The 11,953-nt window shown below is 38.8% G+C and overlaps 1 protein-coding gene across 1 annotated transcript; it reads left to right on the top strand.

Annotated features, from left to right (window-relative positions):
* Positions 1-572: 572 nt before the first annotated feature.
* Positions 573-4,792, top strand: LOC311266298 (uncharacterized protein). Its single transcript, XM_084368589.1, has 4 exons — positions 573-803; positions 2,825-2,962; positions 3,234-3,363; positions 4,243-4,792. Exons 2-4 carry the CDS (start codon positions 2,848-2,850, stop codon positions 4,574-4,576), a joined length of 579 nt encoding a protein of 192 aa, XP_084224715.1. The 5' UTR covers positions 573-803; positions 2,825-2,847; the 3' UTR covers positions 4,577-4,792.
* Positions 4,793-11,953: the final 7,161 nt, after the last annotated feature.

Consider the following 11,953-nt stretch of genomic DNA (forward strand, 5'->3'; position numbering starts at 1 on the left):
TAACTTATAGAAATGCATCATATTTTACGCAATGATCACAAGTATGTCTTTAAATCGTAATGGATGTCAAATAAATGTAGTGGGGTAAAAAGTACAGTTTCTCTCTGTAGTGGAGTTAAAATGCAGAGTAGCAGAACATTTTTATACTCTAAAGACAGTAAAAGACAACTTCTTGCTCTCCTAAATGCAGTAAACATGGGGTAAATATTCTCAGCTGCTCTCCTTCAGTTCTAGAGGAAATATCTTTCTGCATTCTTTTAGTTGGCAGAATTATAACAAATCTGGCTCTGAGGTGTGTTCAGGCTCTGGGCTGCTTTTGTGAGGGTAAAGGGCAGACGGTGGGAAGCAGAGACAGATGAAAAAGGTCTATAACTCAACTTCTGAGGAGACCACAGCACATTTGTCTAGAAACTCGATCCTGCAGCAGAGTGACATTACAGCCTCACACACATATACCTGTCTGCTCTATAGAGAGGAGGAGGGACAAAAACATAATGAGACTATCTTAAAGACGAAGAGGGCGTGCAACACATCTGGCAGCAGCTGGATGTCACAGTGAGGTGGGCGTGTGTTGTGGGTGTAAAGAGCTTCTTAAAAAGTGGCTCACTCTCCTTCTAATTGTATTTAACGCTGCAAGCAGAGGGTGGAGAGAGCATCAGAGAAAATAAGAGAGAGACCAGAAGGAAAAGGGGAAAAGAAGAGGGCAGTGACAGTGCGGAGAGGCGAGAGCAGCAGAGGCATCTGGTGTTCTCACTCCAGATCGGAGAAGGACTTCCTGCGGAGCATCATCATCATTTCTAGTCGTGAGTATCGCCTCATTTGCTCATTTTTCCAAAACAGTTTCCAGCCTGCGACACTTGTACCAGAGCTCTGTGAGTTTGCAAAGTTAGAAAATGTTATTATGTCAGCACAAACACCAGCCACAGTCATCACAGTGAGCTGACGCTGGTTTGGGGCTTAATAGTTGTTGATACGTTTGTCCAGATGTGAAACAGGCTGCATCAGATTAACGCACGCCTATTTCACACCGGCTTTGATCAGCCTCCAAATTCATATCCCCTGAAAACATTTATAATTCCTCAACAATGAGTCACCGGCTTATTATTGTCCAGTGTGATTCACAGACTTTGTCATATGGATGCAATCCCGCTTCTTTTTTTCCCTTTCGTTGTCCTCTTTTCTGGCGCGCCTGCTTTCACCTCCACTCTTGTTTTTTCCACTCCGAACCTGGAGTCATGGGATTAGAGGGAAAAAAAAAAAGATTTAGAAACTTTATTGGTTTGTCACTGTGGTCAGTCTCTTATAACACACACACACCACTAACAGAGTAGGACAAAAAGGCTGCAGATATTTTTTTTTAAGTTGCGCTCTTATGAAGTGTCGCAGTAGTAGAAGTAATCACAGAGTACTTTACTGATTTATGGATTTGTAACTTTAAAGTTCAAAGACTTGAAGGAACTTTACTACCTGTGCCGGGACAATCACACACTGGTGAAACAAGTATTCAAACCCTTTGCTTGAGAAAAAGTAGAAATAACACATTGTGAAATACTCCAGACTAACACTTCATATTAGGATCCTTGTAATAGTTGATAAATCAGTCCTTATATGTGGCTTTTCAATATTATCATATATTAAAAGACCATAAAACACAGTTTTGATTAAATGTTTACCCAAACAAGTGATTGTTCTCAATCAAGAGCCGAGTGCTGCAAAAAGCATATAGTTAACTGTTAATAAAGGCACAATAAAGTATATATATTCATCTTAATAAAGTAATCAAATGTTTAGTGAAGGTTATTAATGAAATAATAGGTAAGTAACAGTTTGCAAATTGTGCCAGTTAATCTTTTATAAACAATTATAAGAAGCTCATGAGGCTTTTATAAATGTTTTTTAGGGTCTTCAAACTTTTTAATACGTTTCTTATGAGCACCTATAAATGACTAATAACCTAACAATAAGCTTGTTTGTTATGCTGTTGTTGACACTTATATTGTCTTTTTAACACATAATGACGTTATAGTTCATCTAATAAGGACTTAAAAGGTTTTTTCTATTAATTTTAATAAGATAATGAAGTGGGGAAAAAAGTACAATATTACCATTTTAGTGTAGTTGAAGTAAATAGTAGGATATAAATAGGAAATACTCAAGTAAAGTAAATGAGCAGAGTAATGTACTTAGCTACTTTCCACCACTGCAATCACAGACAGTGAAAAAGTATTTTTGAGGTGCAAACAATTATATGACGAAATGTAACAGTACAGAACTATTGTTAACAAAATGAACTTCAAAGCATCAAAAGTAAAAGTAAACTTTATTACAACGGCCCCTGGCAGTGTTATTTAGTTATTCATCAGCATCATATTTATGATGATCAAACAGTATTTAATGCTATAATGTTGTAACTGATCTTATTTTAACATATTCATGAACAGCTGGTTAGTTTAGTTTAAAACAATGCACCATATCTTTAAACTGATTGTGTGTTTTATATGTAATCTGAAAAGTAACTGTTGAATAAATGCATTGGAGTATAAGTACAGAGCAGCAGAAAGTGGAAATACTCAAGAAAAGTAGAAGTATGTGTAAAAACACTTAAGTTAATGCACTTTGTTACTTTCCACCACTGGATACAGATGTGTGTGGACATCTTTAACTTTTAAACCCTGATGGCAGCTGTGGGTTATCATGCCGCTGCACATGAAGCGCACATGAAGTCTGTGTTTCATCACCTCTTTGATTTTGTTTTCGTGTCTTCAGCATTAGAAGAAAAACATGAAAAGAAGTTTTTCTTCTTCTCTCTGGATTTTGTTTTTAGAGGGGAGTGTCTGTCTGCTCATCATGGCCCCTCCCTCTCCGTTGATGCTGCTGATGGCCATTGCCATGGCGACTGGGGCCCGTTCAGCCAGCGAGGAGAATGAACTGGATTACGGGTACTGGAACTACAGAGAGGGAGGTAAATCACAAGCCTCTGTTTGATCTGTGGCGTGTTAAGAGATACGGGGGCCTGTAAATCACTGAGTGACAAAAACGTTTGAAGTTGTGAATTATAAAGAGAATTTATTGGTGACCTGAATGAAATGCAGCAATCTGAGCAGCTCTGCAGAGATGAGATAACTGTTCGGAGCTTACAATCATTATCACACATGTGCTTTTCATAATGTTCACCATTCATCCAGGCTGTTTTCTGTCGGTCGAAGCCTGATGGTGTTGTGTTTGGGTTTCAGCCGATAGTGTGAATGTGGCCTCAGTGCGCAGTGTGACCAGAGTTTTAGACGCCTGGGGAAAACGCATCTTCAATGAGATCAAGACTTTACTGCACTCTCAGCCCAGCACACTGCTGCCCGACTACTCCAGGTAACTTTGACACCTCTCATGTATCCTAGATATGCTGTCTGAGCAGCATTAGTTTGGTTTATTACACATTACTACAGTCTTAAAGGTTTTATTCCCATTCATTTGATTTTATGTGATAGCTATAGAAGAAGAAATGGAACTCATTTATCATCAAAATTATGAGAAAAAGTAATAATTATGGGATTTAAGTCAAAATTACGAGATAAGAAGGCATAATTATGACATAAAAGTCAAAACTATTGGGATAAAAAGTCTGAACTACAGGTAGCAGCAGTTAGCGGTCACACTGGTGATATGCTGCCCCCTATTCGTTTGGAGTATGAATTCAAAAGGGTGGCCAGTTCTTATTAAGTTTTATTTAATTTTGTTATCTAAATGTATTTACAACATCCAGAGCTGAAGCTACCATTAAGCACAATGAGGTCATGTTCTTGTTTTTTTTAAATAGGCTTCTGAACTGTCCCTCCCTTTGTTGTTAAAGTTGAAGTTTGAAAACTAAAATCCTGATGTCATTAAGTTGATCCTGCAGCCTGGCCAATATTAGAAAGTTATATAAAATAAGATGTGTGGGCACTCTCTTATTAAATAATTATTGTTTAATTATTGTTTTAACAACACAAATATTACAACCAGTGGTTAGCGCTGTTACCTGTGACCCTGAAAAGGACAAGTGGTTTCAGATAATGGAAGATAAAAAAGAAATAGGCTATGATTATTTATACATTTCAAGTTTACTCCGGTTGTACAATTTAATTTCTTTTTTAATTTCTGTAACTGTTATAATCAACAGACAAACAGTTCTTACTGATGAACGTGTTGTTGTTGTTGTTGTTGTTGTTGTTGTTGTGTGAAGCTGAGCCTCCTCTGCTCCTCCTGCAGGGTGCGCCCTCTGTCCGAGTCCGTCAACGACCTGTTCAGGGAAGTCTCCCTACTGCGCAGGCGCATCACCGAGCTCTCTCATCGCCTAGCAACCCTGGAACCGTTCCTACGTCACCACGGCTACTGGCAGGCGGAGGGGGAGGAGGGGGCGGGGGGCGGCTCGGCTCTGAGCCTGAGGGGAGAGGTGGCCAGCCTGGCCCGGTACCGACCCACCACCACCACCACCGCAGGCAGGCCCGGTCCACCGAGGGGGAGCCGGGTGGTGAGGAGGAGGCGGGTGAGGGTCCTGAAGAACGGACAGAGGCTGGTACAGAGGGAGAGCGAGACACACTGAAGAGAGGAGGGGGAAGTTTGAGACACAAGGAAGTTTTGCAAATATTATAGACTAGTATATCTGGTAGCTGATGTAAGAAATGCATTTTATTAAACTGTAGATTTCATGTAAAATAACAAATATATAAGAAACTGTTCGACCTGTGAGATCTGGAGTGATGATGAAGGTTTATCAGTCAGTAACTCATATCTTTAATAAACTCTTGTTTTATCACTAGTTCACTGTCATAATAACAAAAACACACACTCTCTTCTTCAACACTTTACATCTGTGTTATTATGAGCCTATGTAACAGTTTTAATCCAACAGAGCTTATTTTGACACTTTATTCTACACTCTCTTAATGTGTAGCTTTAAAGGATAAATTCACCCAGAAATATAAATTCAGGGTCAGGGGGTCAACTTACTTGTTGTTTGCTTCCGACCACATCTCATGGCCTTCCTCAGCAGATGGAGTTTCCTTCTCACATGATTTGTTTTTTCTTCCTTTTTCTTTCACTGGCACACAAACAAATATGGAGGCTCCAAGTGTTCAGTATCAATTTAATGAATAATACACATTGGTGGATGATGCACCGGTGTTTTATGAGATTAAAATGTACAACACTGAAAGCAAACATTTTTGTGAGAAGAGGCAGCCTAAGGATGGACTGATTTTATATTATTTCATTCCATGTCTTACCTGCATTTATTCCTATGATTATTTATCTTATATTAAACACTTCGGTCTCCATACCCCAACAGCATAAAAGCAGAACAATAAAGATAAATATAAATATGTTAAAGGGGTACTCCACCTATTTCCCCACATTAAAGTCAGTTTAGTCATCAGGAGGAGTTCTTACTCAACGTGTGAAAATAGTTGTGTGATGTCTTCTGTGGTTTCTCGAGGAGGGTTACAAAATTAAAATAAATATGAAAGAAACAGGATGATGTCGTCAGAGTTGATTGGGCTGCAGTCTTTTTTATAGAAAACCTACATTACAAACTGAAGCGTGGGATTTGAAAGACACATTAATTTACCAGTCAGAGAAGATAAAGAAAAATGCTATCCAGTGTTTTTAAAGCTTGAATTGATGTCTCAGCCTCTACTGCTATGATTTAAGTGAACCTCTTGCGAGGTGTGTCCTACTTTAAAAACATTTACTGAAATTGACAAGTACCAATAAGTATAAAAGACTTCTCTGATTTGACCACAAGAAAAGAAAGAAAATAAACGTGCCACTACTTCGTTTAAGCCTAAATTTAATTTTCCTGTAACGTCACCATTTTGTTTCTTTAACTCTTGCCTTAAAGGTGCACTATGTAGTTTTGGAGAAGAAATTTAAACTCAGAATTTTAATATTTACAATAATGAGCTAATAATTAACACACTTTTTTCCATTACTGAATAAACAAGCTGTTCAACAAGAGGAAAATAAGGTCCACAACACTGTTTGAAGCTAGAAAGATGGCAGGGTCCGCCATATATAAACAAAGTAAAACAGGATGGAATTGTGTTGTTGAAGAGTTTGTTTATTTAGTTTGTTTGGGCATAAATCAGCCAATGAAGATCTTTCTCTTCTGATTTAAATGTCTTCCCCAGAACTACATAGTGCACCTTTAAACTCTTGTAATAAACACAGCCTCCATCCTCTTGTCATCCTGTGCACCACTAACCGGAGGAGTCCATGTTGCCACCACAGGGTGTCAGTGCTTGCCTGCTGCCGTAATCAGATGCGACATCACACCTGATTCATGCAGGTTTGATCTTCTGTTTTTGCTCAGCTGAAGTCAGGGTCGGTGCTCGTGGGCCCAGCAGGGGGTGCCTATTATCTGCTAACATAATTATACTGTTTGTTTGCGTATGGTGATGGCGTGCATGCGTGTTCATGTTGTGGGCACAGACACGCAAACTTTATGCCTTCATTAAAACTTTGCCAAGTGTTTCTACAGCAACCGGTTTGTCTTGTCATACTGCAGTCAGTGTGGCATCCTTCTGGGGGTTTTTTGTCTCATTTACTGCATCTGCATACACTTGTCAGTTCCTCTTTTGTTTCCCTGTGCATGTTTTATCCCCCTTTTTTATATCACACTGTAATCTGTACATCAACCACCCCTCCTCCTCCTCCTCCTCCTCCATCTCCCTCCTTCTCTTCTTCTCTCCTCTCTACGCTGCTATGTGTGGGCGTTAAGCTCAGGCTGTACTTTCCATTTTGGTGTTGTATTGTCAATGCATTGTTGCATCCAATCCAGTTAAGATGCTGTGGGAATACTGTATAAATCTCTCTCTCTCTCTTTCTACACTCCCTCCCTCCCCTCCTCCTCATCCCTCCCCATCTCTGGAAAAAGAGCCAGTTGCTAGGTAACAGTTAATTGTCAAGAAGTAGTTACATGTGTTGCAATGCATCCTGAGGTTGTTGGGTCGGCGTAAAAGGAGTGAACAAGTAAGCAGAAACGATGGTTGAGAGAGAAAAAATAGTAACCAGAGGATGTTTTTCAGGAGTGAAACTGATTAAAAAGATTATTTCTACAGCCTCACCTCGTTCTGTGTCAGCATCCAGGACTGCAAAGAAAATTCTCCCACCAAAATCTATACACACACACACACACACATAACAAGGCATCAGTACATTTTCCAACCTGCAGGTTTCTTTAAATAACTCCTGTTGCTGGACAAGGCTTTGAGAGTAAAGAGAGTCTGAAGAGCGAGGGGGAGTGCTGAGGTTTTTTGGGGGGAGCTTTGATCTCTGCTGCTCGCTTCAGTTTGCATCGCTTCTTCCTTGCTTCAATATATTTCCCCCCCCTCCTCTTCCTCTTGTTCTCAAGCCTCTTTATCTATTTTCTCTTGTCCAACATCAATCTCACATGAGGAGAGAGCGAGAGGCACAAACAAAGAGGAGAACATGACACTCGCGCTGCAGCCATTATCTCAGATCCACTGATGACCTAGAGGACATAATAATATGATCTGTTACAACATGAGCTAAGTGCACTTGAATGCCACATATAAACACGACGCAAGAGGAAGAAGTCCTGTGGATGCAACAAATGGTTAAACAAATAAATAAAAACAAGACAAATCAGTTTGAGATTTCTTATTTTTTATTAATACTCAACACTTTTATTCCAAAGAGACAGAAGAATAATATTTCTCAGCACTTAATTTTCACATTGACTGTGTTTAATCTCATTTTCAATATTACTAAATATTCAATCAAATTTGAAATAACTCTCTTCACACAAGTAATTTCTCTCCATACAAAAAATGTGAGGGTGAACTAGAATTTTTTTGTCGTATGTACATTTTTCACAATCTGTACAGCTCAGGAATGGAGTCGTTCGATCTTCTGTGGTAAAACACAAAAACCAGAAGATTAGCCATAGAGGGGAAGAAAAGAAAAACTAAAGAGACTACCGTGTAAAAATGCAACAGATAATCTATTGTGCTTTCTTTGTACCGATGAATGATGATGCTTTACAATTTGTCCTCAGCTGGTCTTCGACCAAATCCAAAAGAAAATCAAAACACATCAACAAACCTCGACTTATTAAATGTGCACATTATGTGTGTGATAATAAACGATTGCACATATCCTGGCCTGAAGTCGTTACAAAAGCAATTTCGCAAGGGGACCTACGAATCAAAGATTTATCCCAAATAGATCTATTCTCTGCCGTTTTGTACAGTTTGTTATCAAAAGTCCATGAGCGTGAGGTAAAGTATTTACATACAGTTTTATAATACATGTACAATAAACAGTTATCTCTCACACACACTCTGTCTCTCTTCCATATGAGAACACACAGAGGTAATCAAGCGTATGTATTCAGGCACATACAATAACAGAAATAATGAAACGTTATTCAAAGAAAAAAAAAAAGAGGAAAAGTAGTTGAGATGAAGAAGGCTTCTTCAGTGACGATGAATGTGTTAACCAAGACCTCAACCTTGTTTAAAAGCATTTACACAAACTATCAAGAAAACTGATCTTTGTAAAACATTAATAAAGAAAGAATGTTTTCTATCCTAGTGAAGTTGTTTTTAAATCAATTTAGCCAAAATTTTCGACTGTTAGATTGGTGTCTTCTCTTGCACAAACAAGCACACACACACGCACACACACCTACAGTACTACATGGATCATCAGTACCAATGAAAATTGATAAAAATTCCAAATATTGTTCAAAAACACCCATTTTTCTTCTGGGCTAAAAGTTAAGATTGAAAAAACAGAAATAAAGAAAAAGTGTATACATGCAAGTCCTTACAAACACTAGAGACCCCCTAGTATCATACATACTGACTTGTCAACCAAGAGAAGGAAAGTCTTCTAAAGTTTTGACTGGGATGTACAACAAACTAAATACTGGACCCATTCAGTCAGATTGTGCTTAGGTAATAAAATTTGGTTCGGCAAAATGACTAAAAGTCAGGTTTAAGTGACGATAAATAACTGGAAATGGAGATTTAAATAGTATTGAGGGCTGTAATTACAACACCTCGTCTATGTGTTGTGTCAGAGCAGCGATGACCTGTGTGTCTGATGTTGTGGATTTAGGAGCCGCCTTTTCATCAAAACATCTACGAGTATCGGTAACAAAAGGCTGTTTTTACTAAACCTACCACCTGCTTCTCTCTTTTCCGCCTTCCTCTTTTATTCTTTTCCTCCTCAAACGTCTGCAGCTGACACGAGCCACACAGGACCTTGGACTTGAGGGCAAATTCTTTCCTTCATCAAAATCTCAGCATGTGAAACAGATTATGGTCCGTTGGAGGGAGAAATCAAGGTTACAGTATGTGCTGAAATTATTTTTTCTGTTCCATTTGGTGAAAAATGGGAGTTTGAGCAACATGGCGTTGAGTTCACACAGTCAGAAAGTAGCTTAAAGGAATAGTTCCACATTCGTCCTTGCAGAGACATATGTGAAGATCTTTAACACCCTCAAATCTGTGTTTAATATGATGCTAGACCAGCAGCTGGTTAGCTTAGCTTGGCATAAAGAATAATGTAACGGCACCTCTAAAGCTCACCAATTAACATGTTTAATCTCATTTGTGTAATCTGTACAACTGTGAAGTGTAAAAATGAGAAGTTCTGGTTGTTGTATAAATAAAACAAACAGGAAATAGCATACAACGTGCAGACATGACATTCAAGTCATTTGGTCCAAGTCTCAGGCAAGTCCCAAATAATTTTTGCCTGGGCAAGTCAAGTCAAAGGTCATGTAAGGTCAAGTCCAATGACATTATTGTAGAATTATATCTAAGCTGATTAATTTAACTTATAATTACTAATATTCAGGGAAATACACACAAAACAAAACTCATTTGGTGCAATTAAAGGTGCAATATGTAAGAATTTTAGTTGAAAACCATATATTTCTATCTATCTATTGAATTTAGCATGCTGACCAGCTGTTCAGGTCCAAAGCAATCATTCTAGCGGTGCGGACGATGCTTCAAGCACACAGTCCATATTGCACCTTAAAAGCTTTTCTATTTATTAATTTCTTCTCAATCAAAATGACATTCCCTTCGCACCACTTTTGAACAAAGAAAGACTAAAAAAACTCAAATATAAACGGAAAACCGAAAAAGAACACAAAGTCATTCGAGTCTTTAACTTCCTCGTCCAAGTCGAGTCTAAAGTCAATTTATTTTCTGTCAAGTCAAGTTGCAAATCATCAAAACAGTGACTCAAGTTGACTCGAGTCCACGTCTCTGGTAACATGTTGATTTGTGAGTTTTCGAGGTGATGGCAGGTGTGTTTACTTTTACATAAAGTCGGGCAAACTGTTCCCAGTCTTTTTTCTTCTCAAAGCTAACCGGCTGTAGATTCAAGTTTACTGTACAGACATGAGAGCGTTATCGTTCTTCTAACACTGTGCAAGAAAGCAAATAAGCGGTTTTCCTAAAATGTCAAACTATTCCTTTTACCCCATTTGTAAGATGGAAACACTTGAAATAAAGCGACATGCTGTAAAGGTGAGAGTAGGTTATGAATGACTGACTCTGATTATCTGGGACTGTGTACCGTGAGCCTGCTGCGGTCCTGCAGGGTGAAGACGTTCAACATGTGTCCTTCCATCGCTCGAATGTGACCCTCTAATACAGCAGGCAGGGCTTATGGCTGTAATCATGACATAATTAACGTGCTGGGCTGCTCATCCCAGCAGCGGAGGCCTCACTCTGAGAGTCCATTATGTCCCTGTCCTGAACAGCAACACTGTCACGGCCAATTGAGCCCGAGCCAATGAAACGCAACGAGCGCAACAAGCAGACATTAAATGTGATTTACATGTATTTAATGGATAGTCTGCTCCTGGGTCATCTGTTATGCAGAAATGAATAGTGAGGTTTGAGGAGGTGAAGCTTGTTGAGCCTCTTTGTAAATGCAGTTAGATAAATCAAGGAGTTACTGGGACAAGAAGAAGCTTCTAAGTTTTATTTGTAAATCATATTTCTTCACATACAGCGGCACGGCTCTGTCATACCAGGATTTTCAGGGGGACAGGAATGTTTTTTATCATGGCACTGTGGTTTTAACCCTTGTAATCCTGCTATTGTCGAGGATCTATGTAGGAATTTAAGCTTTGTGTGTTTTGCTTCGTATGATGCTCATGGAACTCTCATATCGGTGGTTTTTAGGTGTGTTTTCACTCTCAAATCGATTGACTAATTGTTTGCAGGTGGATCTGTCTACCAACTAAACAGATCTCATGTGTAGAAAATCAGTATTAATCCTTTAAGGCACATCCAGCTCAAAATGCGAGACCCATGTGGTACTGCCAAGCAGAAAAACGAGAGGAAACGGCAAATCAGTATGATGATGTTGCTTCTGCAGCTGAAAAAAAGACCATCTTTGCAAATTCATAAGTACATAGAATGTACTCAGCAAGTCATGCCTTTCACGTACACTTCACAGCACTCAAAAGTAAGAAAAGTATAAAAAAATCAAACATGAAGAATTAATAGCAAAGAAGAGTCCAAATTACAGGAACCCCAAAAAAGATCCGTCCTGACAGCTGGTCTAGCAGTCTCCTGTAATATTGGTAAGCTAAGAAAGAATTAACATCATACAAATATGTAACATGAACTATTTAAAGAAATAAAATTGAAAAACAATCCAAACCAATCATCATTAAACACTGGAATAATATTCAATAATATTATCAACATTATCAATACAATTATTATTAGTTTACCCTGTGACTTCAACAGAAGTGTTGATTTCTCATTCATGATTGTATTTCCGTTTCTAAACAAAATGTTTGTTTTGGTGTTAAAGAACTGCGGGAGGGAGGGAAAGACAATGAGCATGTGAAGAGAGCAGAGACTGGAGATTTTATTTCACTTTTTCCCCTCCCTCCCTCCCTCCCTTCCTCCCTCCCTCG

This window comes from Pagrus pagrus (genome assembly GCF_965226575.1).
Source record: "Pagrus pagrus genome assembly, chromosome: 2".
Taxonomy (NCBI): domain Eukaryota; kingdom Metazoa; phylum Chordata; class Actinopteri; order Spariformes; family Sparidae; genus Pagrus; species Pagrus pagrus.